Genomic DNA, 12,932 nt, shown 5'->3' with positions numbered 1-12,932 from the left:
TGGAATTTTCTACTGTTCCAATGGTCAAAAACTGTTTCCAGATTTAAACCCTAATTTTGAAAAATCACCATAAATCGTACATATATCCAAATGAAGTGTTCTACCTATAGATTTAAAGCTTAGGGAGTTTATCTTAATCATGCCAAATTTCAAAATCATATATAAACATAAACTTAATTGAAATAAGCATCAAAACAGATACTAGAATCATCACATATCTTGATCTTCAAGCTTGAATCCTGTTCCTTCTTCTTAGCCTTCATCCCTAAGTTTTTCTCTCTAAGTTTCTGCAGAGTTTTCTGTCTACAAATGCTTGCCAAAATGCTATTCCAATAGGGTATTTATAGCCAAATTATGACAAGGGTTGCCAATTTTACCCTTGATAAAATGTGACCATTCCAAAGGCCATTTGTCCAAGCTTCAAGTCTTCCTCCACAAGAACTTGCCAAGTGTCCTTATGACATCATACCCTTGACATCATCAAACTTCTTTCTTGCCTCACCATGCCATGTGGTGAAATCTCAAGGAGAGAAAAGGAGAAGATTAGATCTTGACCCTTGGATCAAACTTGAACTCCAAGTCTCTTCCTAATTTACTTGGCTCACATTTATCCTGCCTTTTTATTGGCCTTCTGGAGCTTAGAAAATTTCTCTATCAGCTCCATAAACTTCCTTTAATTATAGGAAAATTCTATAAATTTTCTTGGGCCATAACTCTTCCTTTAACTATTTCTTTTTGAATTTCTCGTAAAATGCTTCTTAAGGGAATAACCGAACTTTACATTTTATTAAAGCCACTCTGCTAGCCTTTTGGAGATAAAATTAATTTTATAAATTTCTTTAGCCTCTAAACTATTTATTCCCCATTTTTCAGGCCTCCTCATGGATCAAATAATTGCATCTAGATAATTACCTTAAACTGAGCTACTATACTGAAAATTCCATTAAAGCTACTGTAGGGGTATTTTCATCATTTATCTTCATCAAAAGGCCTCTATACACCATTTCCCATTTTCTGGGATTTTTATAGAATTTTTGGTATACTTTTTATAATTACCCCCATTGGCCTATAACTTTCTGAAAATACGGTTCTACCCCTGCTTGGGCTTAACCTCATGTATCATCACTTTGAGGTTTGCACCTCAATTTTAGGCCTACTTTTGCCCTATTTTTCCTTTCTGAGCCCTTAAGAGTCTCCTGGAACCCCCTAACTTTATTTACATGTTTGCCCTTAAGGATTCTCTCACTTGGCAGTTTAGTCTCTATTCCTATTCTAGCTTCCTTTCGCATCTTTGGAATTTCTGCTTAAAGGGGCTTGGTAGCCTATCTTCTTTAGACTATTTTGTAGGTTTCTAGACCCAAAGATTGGAATGTGACATTTCCTCCTCCTCCCTCTTTTAAAAATTTCGTCCTTGAAATTTCAACATTAAACCTCTATCTCTATAGTGACTAGGAGGTTATCTAAGGAGAATGTCCCTTATATTTCTCATCTTTTCTTCCATCATGACTAGGAAGTTACCTGGGAAAATGTGAGTGTTTACAATATGTCATAATTTTTTTTATTTAAAAATTGACTCTATTCGCCGGGAGAAAAAAAAAAATAGAGCATGACAGAGTGCAAGTTAATTGGAATTTGTGGAGTAAATTTGACTTAATGCAAAAAAGTTCGAATTTGCCGCATCAGGTTCAAATTTACTTAGTTCTTTTCTTATTATATTAAATTTCACTAGACATATAACTTTAAAAATAAAAATATTTTTTGAATGGGTATTGTTGCATGCCACATAACTTTAAAAACAAAAATAGGGTTAAGATGCAGTTTTAACAACAAAGTTTACTCTAAGGGCACTAGGCACCATAAAGTTTATTTAGGTGCAAAAAATATACATGAAATTATCAAAAGGGGGCATCTGACACCACGCTGTTAACGTCTATTAGTTTACCATTAAAGGGGCCCACGAAGTCAGTTTTAAGGTGCATTTTTAACAACAAAGTTTACATCAAGGGACATTAGGTACTATGAAGTTTACTTAGATGCAAAAATATACATGAGCTTTTTACAAGGAAAAAAGATAACAAAATTCTCCAACTCTCATAAACGTCTATTAATTTTATTTTGTTAGATCCTACTAAATATCACTTTTTCTCTCTACTCATTCCTACTTCCTCTCCTCCTTAGTATAATGGACAAATTTAAAAAGAAATTAAAGAAGTAAAACAACTACTTAAATATAGCATATAGTACATGATCTCTCTAAAATATTTATATGCATCATTTGATTATATATTAGTTTATAAGTGAAACAAATCAATTTGGAAAAAAATGATAAATATAATACTTTAAAGTAATTTATTTAATTTTTTTAAATCTCCTCAAATTAGTCTATCGCGTCCTACATTAAGGACTAGAGGTAGTACTTAGGTACAAGCAATGAACCTCATATCCTAGAAGGGAAAGACATTGTTTCGCATAAATACATATAAAAGGCTTGGAGGCTGAGAAAACGACATGACAAAGAGAGTGCATGTTGACTATGATGAGAAAAGATAGATCGACTTGAAAGTAGAAATTAATGGAGAGAAAATATAAAATTTGGTGGGATCCAAAAAAATAAAATAAATAGACGTTTATAGGAGTTGAAGAATTTTGTTATTTTTTCTTTTAGAAAGTTTATGTATAATTTTGCACCTAAGTAAACTTCATGATGCCTAGTGTTCCTTGATGTAAACTTTGTTGTTAAAAATGCACCTCAAAATTGACTTCGTGGATCCCTCTAACGGTAAACGAACGGACGTTATCAACCTGGTGCTAAATGCCTCCATTTGACAACTTCATATATATTTTTGCACCTAAGTAAACATTATGGTGCTGAGTGCCTTTTAGGGTAAACTTTATTGTTAAAATTATAGTTTAACCCATAAAAATATTTTTTGAGTGGGTATTGTATAAAAATGATATGGTCTTACTTAGTCATATTACATGTTATGATTTAAAAACAAAATTAGACCGACTTAAAAGATATTATATAAATTTTTCTGCAACAAAAAGGCTCAATTGATAAAAATATTTCTTTTTCATATTTGAATTGAGTTTTTTTCTCTTTAGTATATTTTATTTTTTTAATCATTTAATATTTATAATGATTTTTATATTTAAATTAAATATTCTTATTTATTGATTTACATAATAATTTATTGAATTTTTAATAATATTATTATTGTGCAAGTTTTAAAAGCATTTTTTATTTATATCATTTTGTCTTTTTTCCCACAAAAAAAGTTATTTTATAATATTATATCATTTCATTAAAAAATAATATGGTAAAATAACTCAATTTTCCCACATCTTTTTATCTAACCTAACATAAATTTTTCATGTTCCATTTCCAATTTCAGTATGAACCAAACACTCAGTTAAAAATTTTTCATTTTCTTTTAATTCTTTTCCATCCATTTCCATTCCAATCGATTCTTTGAATTCCAATCAATTCTATAAACCAAACACCCCTAAGAGCATAGGAGCACACGATTTATTTCTATACTCAGTCTCTAAAGTCCAAGATAATTAAAAATAATGATATCCAGAAAGACTCCAAATACCAGTGTATACTGTCAATACATCTGTATAAATGCACACAAGGATTAATAAAATCTATGTTCTGCAAAAGAGAAGGTCCCATAGAAACAACCATTGTATATATAGTTCGGTAGCAGCCAAGCTTGAGATTTAGTCTTACAGAAGCCTTCAGTGCTTTAAACTATACGAACGCAGGTTGTGACCATGTGCAGCTAAAAGAGCTTGACAGGAAAAGATATGGGTGTATAAATGGCAATATATTGAAATAAGAATACCTGAAAGGGGAAACATTGATAGAGTAAATCAATGCTCTCTCTTTTTTTTTTTTAATAGGCATAAGTCCTAAAAAAGCAAATCTTAATAGATATCCTAATCTATATAAATCCTACTAATATCAAGCAAACCCTATTCATCCTATTTACCACTTTTCTTATTTATAATTATAGTTACATGACAAATTCCTTTATATGAAAATAGGCAATATATAACTTTTCATATCTGCATACAAACTAAATAACACTGGCTTCTTTTCGGGAAAAGGAGGCAACACAAATTAAATATGAAGCCAAACGCTGAGCCACAAGAAAATATACCAAAATGCTATTCCGACCTTGGATAACTGGGGGGGGGGGGGGGAGTCACCGTGGCCACAAACATATATGCTTTATGTGGCAGTAATAGCAGAGCATTTTTAAAAGTATTACGCAGAATGGTTGAGCATCTGAAATATTCCCATGAAGGCCACAAGATCATAAGAATTTCGCATCACAAAAGAGAATATTCTAAAAGCAGACACAGGAGAATCAATGCCTCATTAATTGTAAAGAGCTGCACAAAAGAAGTAAAATTTTAAAACTAAACTCTAAATCAAGTAGAGAAGGAGATGGCCCGCTGCCCAATCACCGTACAAGTGTTTGTCCAATACTCTGACAAAATTATTCCATTACCTACTAGGGTTCTACTTGTATCATAAAAAAATTGTATTGGGTTCATTAATGAAAAAATGTCTTGCAACAAGAAAAGCAAGGAGAAGGGGAATATAACGCGCCAAGATGAAGCCGTAATAGGGGCCAAAACCACCGCCCCGCCCCAAGAAAAGAAAAAAGGAAAAACAAAAAAAGTCTGAAACATTTATGGGACGTTTAGCAAGATATGGTGCAAATTTTACCTCTAATTTTCAAGCAAACAAAATCCGGGGTTTGTATACTCTCAATCAGCCTGCAGACGCCACAGATGAAAATCAATTCCAGCAAAAGTTTGCAATTGGAATGACACAACGATAGAATTTCTATCAAGTAACAGAGATGAATTCATTTTTCTTGTGGATATTTGGTCATATATTGTTACATGCTTCAACCTTTTAAGCACTTCTCAGGTAGCGTTCGCACAGACAAGTGAAAAGAAAGTTAACTTCATTGAAGCAGTACATGTATAGATTGAAGATAAAAGGTAAAGCCGCAAGATTACAAGATATGCAAACTTCATCGGATTTTCTTTCCTTTGCTTGTGTAGCAAAAGTTTAAGACCAAATTATGCCCTGTATAATGGCTAGCAATACTTCTGTAAATCTTTAATATTTTGTAGCTCCAAATCTTTCTAAATCTGATAATTCTCTCTTTTTCTTTTCTCCAGCTGTCAAGCATATCAAGATTACTGCAGGATCATGATGACCTGTATTGACAAGCATCTATATATTTGCAAGTTTGCTATTTTCCGTTGGAAGTATCAACTTTGGTAAGTCCGTTCCAGTTGGGGAGAGCAATTGATAAGTCAATCATAAAAGCTGAGCACACTTCCATTATTTTATACTGAACAAAGTTCATACAAGTTACCAAACGTATAAGGAATGATCAGTGATTATTTTTATTTTTTTCCTATCAGGAGCTTTCCATCACCAGCTGCCAACAAGGCTTCACTCACTTGAGGTCACTAGTATAAATAATACACAATGTATTGAAAAAAAGAAGACAATACATCCTCACTTAAAAATGGCAATTACTATTTTCTAATTTTATTTTTGAAGCCAATCGAAATTTATACATATAAACTTTTGACATGAAGCGAACATAATGGGATACCTTCTCATTTTTTGGAGTGAAAATGACCTTGACTGTTTCAAATACCTCTTCAATAGGCCTTGCAGCATCAATCTAACAATGAAAATGTATGCCCTCAGTACAGAAAAGAAGCAACAACTCAAAAATATTATAGAAGCAAGAAAAAGAAGGGGGGAAAATAATTTACCCTGTGAACTTTTCCCTTTGCGTCATAATAATTTACCACTGGGAGACTAGACTCCAAGAAAACCCTAAACCGCTTCCTTATAGTTTCAATGTTGTCATCCACTCTTCCCTTTATCACATTTATATGCAAGAGTAAGGACATATAAAAATGCTGAAAACTAACAAAGATTCAACAAGAAGGAAAAAATCAACCTCGTTTCTAGAAAGAAGGCGCTTCTCCATCTCTTCCTCAGGACAGTCAAAAAACAAGACAAATGTTGGCTCTATTCCAGTCTGCAAGGTCCACAATGCATTTCGCAAGTTAACGGAACATACATTGATTCCCCCACGAAAATAACAAAAGGAAATTTTGAGTAATGAAAATAAAAACCTACCACATTTTCAAATGCTGCACGGTTTTCCTCATTACGAGGAAAACCATCAATAAGAAATTTGTCATTGCCATTTTCCTGCATTGCTCGTTGCAGAAGCTTAATTGTTACCTCTGAAGGAACAATTTTCCCTTCTTGAATCATATTCTGAATCATTGTACTGTCAAACATACAGCAAATAACTATACAATTAAGATCAAACCCAGGACAATAGCATTCTGGGTTTAATGAGAACCACTATAAGAAGACACATATACATCTTCCTGAATCGAAACTTGCTGAGAACACAGAGCATCGTTGGTGCAGCAAGAGTTTTGTCAGAACAAAGATGTAAACACATTGCATTAATTAAATGGCATAGTTTACATAGCTTTGTGGGGTTATCCGTGTGTTCTAGCTAGCATATTGAATGGAAAGCAAAGTGCCATACAGATTAATTGTCACAGAAACTATAGGCACAATTACACATTCCCTAAAAAGCGTGGATTAAAGAGGTCAAGCAACTGTCTAAAGGTCAAGCCACCACCCAATTAATCAATTTTGATAAGAAGACAGGTTATCTTACATACATACTACGTTCCAATCAAAGTAACAAGTATTTTGATAATGTTTCCCTCCAAATAGAAAACAAAGAGGAAGCTTTAACTTTCAACAAAACAACTCAAATTAACAACTTTGACACTCCTTTCGAATCTTTTTTTTTTTTTTTTTGCAATATGAAAGAATAATTCTTTAGTGCTGAAAGAAAACAAGAATAGATCTAGATAAGAGAAAGAAAATTAAATCACATAAGACCAAAACAAAGGAAAAAATTCTGAGATAGAAGATTTTCACTTGTGTCCATCAATGAGCCTCCCTTCCCACAAGGGAGCAGGGGAAAAAACTGAGATGAAAACCGCAAAGAAGCTAGAGGACAAGATCCCAAAAAGCAAGGGTAGTGCACAACCAAAAGGACTAGTCACCATTGATTTTAAGGATAGAAAGGACAGGTAGAGAGTTTCTTTAAATATAGTCCACACAATAGGGCCATAAATCTTTCATTGCTAGTTTTAGAAGTGTAGAAACTGTACCCATTCTCAGAACCAGATTTAATTTCTGCTCGCAGAAGATCACCAGCACTTAGGTGAGTGTACCCAAAGTGTTCGACAATTTTTGCACATTGGGTACCCTTTCCACTGCCAGGGCCACCTATATGATCAGCAGATAATAATAAATTTGCAAGTCAGAAATCATCCACTAGAACTTCCAACGAAGAAAATAAGAACATAAGGAAATGAAGAAAAAAAGAGCATAAGAAGGAAAAACAAGTCCCAATCTTGGAAAAGAAAAACAACTGAACAAAAGGAACTACAGATACCCCTTACACCATAGTCATAAAAAAATTTGCACCGCACCCAATGTAAACCACAGATGGAAACAAAGATAAAATTACAGAAATATCTATCCACAGATTAAATGATAACACTGAGCCAGACCTAGCTCTGAAGGCTAGCTCTGGTGTTCAACCACAAGAATAAGAAACTAAGATGAGGATTATCGGCAGAACCAGAGATGAGCATATTTTGGAAATTAATACTAGTAAGACATGCATAGACCATTCACAGCATTCCTCTTGCCCTTCTACAAGTATAAAAAACAGGAAAGTATGAACCAAAATTTCCATGGATTGATAGAGGTGCTAAGTGGCCTGCTGTCAGAGCACCAGTTGACCATGAACACAAAACATGGCAGCACATGACAAACAGCACCAAATTACCAAGTTCCCTAGGCTTTGTTCAAGTGTTTTTGGAGAAAACACTCAAACATATTGTTAATGTATAAGAACTCAATCAGTTTCTTTTTCTTTCAACCTTCTTATTGTCGTGTGTGTGTATTGTTCAGATTTTTTTCCTTTCAAGCTATACCAATCTCTAGAATGAAAACAGATTAGTCATGTACTTTCAAATTCACAAGTAAAATACTTGCCTACTAAGAAAACCATTTTTCTGCAGCTACTCAACCAATTAACTGATAAAGATTATAGTTGTAAAATAGAAATCTTGTGGAAAGTTAAATGCATTAAAGAAACTGTTATTTAAAGGCTAAAGCAACATCTTATTTGTAGCATTACACCACAAAAAGACGGAAGTTCTGATGCCAAATTTACATAGCAACTAAAGGTCTTACATCATTGCTACTATCTGAAGGAAGTATAGGCTGTTTTGATACTGAAAGAACAACAACCACTGAAACTACTACCCAAGTTAATTAAGAGAGTTATTGAGTTCTTAAAGAAAGACAAGCCTATGCATAAATCTTTTGGTGCCCTACGATTTTAATTCCAAATAATAATGATGATGAATTCAATGAGGGTAATGCAAATCCCATTAAAACATATTGATTAAGTCGGTTGAAATAATTTTATAAAAGGAAATTTACTCAGTATACAGATTTTATGGTCTTCAAAATTATTGATCATATTTACAACCTGATCTCTTCAAATTAACAGATCAGACTTTTGTGTGTTCAAGAATTAAATGAAGGAAGCTTGCAAACAGAAATTTAGTGAGCCATCAGCTTGACTAAATCAACATCAATTCAAAAGCTTATAAAGAAAGAAGAAAGGTCAGAATTTCTCCCAAGTCAACCATAGAATAGCAAAACAAAAACTGCATCATTTGAATGCTCCCAATTTGTGCTCACCTAACACAAAAACAACTGTAGGCTTTTTCTCTACGGCATTTCCATTTGCACCCTATGAGCCAATGAAGAACCCCAAAAAGTAAAAGTAACAAAAGGGAAAAAAGGGAAAGGAACAGTTAAGATTAATCATGCAAAACAATGATAAAATAGATGAGCAGAAAAAAAAAAAATGACAACACAAGGTTTTCAGTTTGCCATGATTGTAAGTATCCAAGGTATAATTTGCCAGAGTTAAAAAAAAAGATCAAATAAATGCTGACAAAAATATGACAAAGTATATTTGAGATTTGAAGTTTGATATGATTGAGTTTAACGAAGTTATAACCTGCCAGATCTAACAACAGGAAAATGATAGAATAAATGACAAAACAAAAACGACAGACTATTTGAGGTTTGAAGTTTGCTATGATAGTAAGTAACAAAACTATAATTTGCCAGAGTTAGCAACATAATAATCCATGGCATCTAACCGAAACATGATAATACAAATGTCTGAGATTCGGTATCAGTTTGGATCAACTTATCTTAAGTGATATAATGCTGCACGAGATAAATATGTGAAAAGAGTTTTGTCTTATAAAGAAGAAAAATGATTATTTGTAGTGAAACTAAACAACCACTTACATGAGTTAACAAAAAGGAAGGAAATAGGGGGGGGGGGGATTTTCACAAAGTTCAAACTTGAAGAATTCTATATGGCAGAAGGAAAAACAATGTTCTCCTCAATTTAATATGATTTTCAAAAGAATGATCTTCATTTCTGAAGGGCTAGAAGTGAATGTGCATAAGGAACAAAAATACCTGGTTTGCTGCTTCAACAACTGTTCCCATGAGTACCAATTAAATGCCGTACCAAAAGGTATCTATTTAAAAAAAAAATTATTATTTGTCCAAAAACTACGATATTAGGTAAGCACTTAGTACAGGGCAAAGGCCAATCATCAGACGTCATAGAGCGAAGCAGCCATTGAGGTTTCAATCAAAGCAAAAACATGCACATGTTAAGATAGGGGTATAGGCAAAGAACAATAAATTCAGCTAGGATAAAAACTTAATTTGAGTTCATATATTCGTTATTTACAATTTAAACTCTTGCATCCTTTGAAATTAGCTATTTGCAGAAATTGATTCGTAGAATCATAGTGGTATTCACTGTTCAACAGATCAAGGCAGAATCTTGACAGATCTTCATACAATAGATCAAATCTTCTTTGAAGTAAACAAATTTCCAGAATTAGATCCAGGCAAAAGACAACTCTGAAGTATGTTAGCATAAAATAGATGCAAAATTAACAAACAACCAGAAGAAACCATTTTTATTCTAAAAGGGATTAGAAAAGGAGAAAAAATAGGACAACGAAGATTTTAAAAATTGAAAGAAATATCATTAAACTCGTCCAATCCCCCCTCCAAAACCCAAAATGACATGCAGCCACTACAAAGTTGAACGATGTCAAACAGAGCAACAAAATGTTGCCTTTCAAACAGTATCATTCTGGGTCTGACGAAGGCTGTCAGTTCACAGAATGGAAACTTCATAGATCCCAATCAAAATTCGGATCTATGCAAAATATTCAAAATTTGAGGGGTACAAGCAAAAAATTCAAATGGGAAGAGATCAAAGCCCGAAATTTTGAAAATGTCCTCAATTTAAAGAGATATGAGAGATGCAAACTAAATTCCAAGAGATTGAAGCAGCGTACCTTTGAGAAAAGAAGAAGATGAGTACGTAAACGAACGAGAGATCTGAACTAAGCTGGAGAGGAGGGAGACACGGATGCGAATTTGCGCAAAGGAACTTTGGCTCCTTAAATAAAATGACCAAATAACGCTCTTCCCGGTCGTTTTGGTGTGTAGGGGCAATATCGTAAACTTACACTTAGATGCGCGTCGTGCTTGCGTGAATTTAACGGCTACAAGTACAAACTGCAAACAATCCCCACAATTAATTGATTAACTAATAACGGTTACAATAATAAAAAATAATTCTCATATGATCTTTTCTTTTTTTATATATAAAATATTTATTATTTATTGATTTTCAAATTTCGTGATTTTTCAACGTATTTAAATATTTTTATTTATATTTTTATTTACTCATCTTATTATTTTCAAAAAGTACTTCAAGTAATTTTTCAAAATAATTAAAAATAATTTTTTCAAATTATAATTATTTTTATACCCTTAAAAAATATCATAAAATTTCTCACAAGTGATTTTTTCACAGGAGGTGATTTTTCATGAAAAAAGTTTGAAACAAATTATCCTTTATAAAAGAAAATAAAATCCTATCAATTGATTGGAATACTTAATTGAGGGATAAATTTAAGAAGTAGAAATAACAAAGATGAGATTTACGTGATGTTTAATTCAGACATCTGATGTGAAAAATCCTTTCAATTAATTCGGAAAAAATAAAAATAATATTTTACTTTTGAGTTTAAAAATATATAATTTTTTAGCCAAAATGAAAATATAAAATGAATTGCTCAGAAAAATTAAACTAAAAGATATATAAATATATATAATTAATTGCTGAGAAATTAAAGAATTATAAATTGAATATGAACACCTCAAATGCTAATCTTGAAACAGCAAACCCCTCTGCTGCTAGGATATTAGTCTTATGAGCAGTGCGATTACTTAATAATTAATAAATTAAAAATAATAAATAGAGTAATACTGGAATTCGGAATTCCCAATTGAATTTGAGCCAGAAATAGTGAATCGACTGTTCCGTGAAGAGGGAAACTTTGAGTCACTAACAAGGCAGAGGAACTTTGAGTGAGTTTTGTGTAAACAAAAACTGAATGTGAAAAAAAAAATGAAAATCTAATAATGATTGTATTTAAACAACATTTGAAAATATAAGAGAAATTTTTTTACTATGAATGGGATTTCCTTATTTAACCAATGGGTTAAGATATAAATTTTATCCAAAAGTTTTCATCAAGGAACTCTGGTTATCTGAAAAAAAAAATTTATACAAATTTATCCCAAAAATTTAAAATCATAGCAATGTTGTGTTTTACTATTAAAAATGTTAACAGTTAATGTCACTATTTTTGTTATCAACGTTAGTTTTTTTACTAATAATGATCAAGATTACTAAGATTTTAAATTTTTAGGATAAATTTGTTCACCTAAAAAAATTCCGAATGTCCAAAGTTACAAGAAAAAACTTCAGAACAAATTTACACATTACATAGTATCCAAAACCCATGTTAAACTGCAACTAATTTATAGTGGAATCAAGTAAGTTTTGGACAGGCTAACTTTTGTAAAAGCATATTCTCCATCCAAAAGAATTAAAGCTGAAGACTGAAGACATATCTGATCAATATAAATTATCGACTTTGTTTGAAGATGGAATAAATTTCTGGTTTTACAAATATTTAAGCTAAGTTTTCAAAATTTCCATTGCATTTTCGAATAGCTGAATTTTTAAAACTCCAAAAGATGACCTGAGTTTGTAAAAATTCAAATAAGTCATAATGACTAAATTAAAATTTTGAAATGTTGGTGAATTTATAATATTTCTTTTTTTTTTTCAAAGCCTCAAGTCACCCTCAGGGCTAGGTTTAAGTAGGCCACTAGTTACCAGCAATTATTTTATTTTTGGAATTTTTTAATATTCATAATATGATTGACAACTCTTATAAATAATATTCATAATTTTATTAACGTCATTAACTATGTGTTTTTCAAAATTTTTAACTAGGATTTTTTTTTCAACATTCATAATATAATTAACAATTCTATTAACACTATTAACTACTTTATATTATAGGCTTTTAAATTAATAGTATTAATTTAATATATATTTTAACTGGTTAAGATGCATTCAGTATCCTGAAATATTTTCTTATGTACATCCAACACTCTAAAGTATTTTGTGATGCATTCAGCACTCTAAAATATTTTTTTAAATGGATCCAGCACTTTAAAATATTTTTTTAGACATCTAATGCCTTAAAGTATTTTTTTCGATGCGTCCAACACTCTAAAAAATTCTTTGGTGCAACCATCATCAAGCAAAAGAATATTTTAGAGTGTTAAA

At 31.8% G+C, this 12,932-nt stretch overlaps 1 protein-coding gene across 6 annotated transcripts in view; it reads right to left on the bottom strand.

The window, feature by feature from the left end:
* Positions 1-3,490: 3,490 nt before the first annotated feature.
* Positions 3,491-12,932, bottom strand: part of LOC114714185 (UMP-CMP kinase 3) — a 36,779-nt gene continuing 27,337 nt past the window's right edge. Inside the window, exons 1-11 of one of the 6 annotated variants that reach the window (XR_003737424.1) lie at positions 10,576-10,682; positions 9,674-9,735; positions 8,873-8,924; positions 7,261-7,378; positions 6,194-6,350; positions 6,012-6,092; positions 5,821-5,928; positions 5,655-5,726; positions 4,745-4,794; positions 3,838-3,851; positions 3,491-3,698 (exon numbers count right to left, since the gene is read on the bottom strand). Coding sequence is in view for 5 of the 6 variants with exons in the window: in XM_028898904.1 (XP_028754737.1) it covers positions 4,786-4,794; positions 5,655-5,726; positions 5,821-5,928; positions 6,012-6,092; positions 6,194-6,350; positions 7,261-7,378; positions 8,873-8,924; positions 9,674-9,703 (627 nt within the window). In the remaining variant the exon portion in view is untranslated. Of the gene's footprint in view, positions 3,852-4,744; positions 4,795-5,654; positions 5,727-5,820; positions 5,929-6,011; positions 6,093-6,193; positions 6,351-7,260; positions 7,379-8,872; positions 8,925-9,673; positions 10,039-10,575; positions 10,683-12,932 lie in introns of those variants that run through there. The other 5 variants (XM_028898904.1, XM_028898907.1, XM_028898905.1 and 2 more) reach the window with 5 other exon arrangements.

This window comes from Neltuma alba, unplaced genomic scaffold (assembly GCF_004799145.2).
Source record: "Neltuma alba isolate B1F8T4 unplaced genomic scaffold, ASM479914v2 tig00011490_pilon, whole genome shotgun sequence".
Taxonomy (NCBI): domain Eukaryota; kingdom Viridiplantae; phylum Streptophyta; class Magnoliopsida; order Fabales; family Fabaceae; genus Neltuma; species Neltuma alba.
This window is presented reverse-complemented; position numbering and strand designations above follow the sequence as displayed.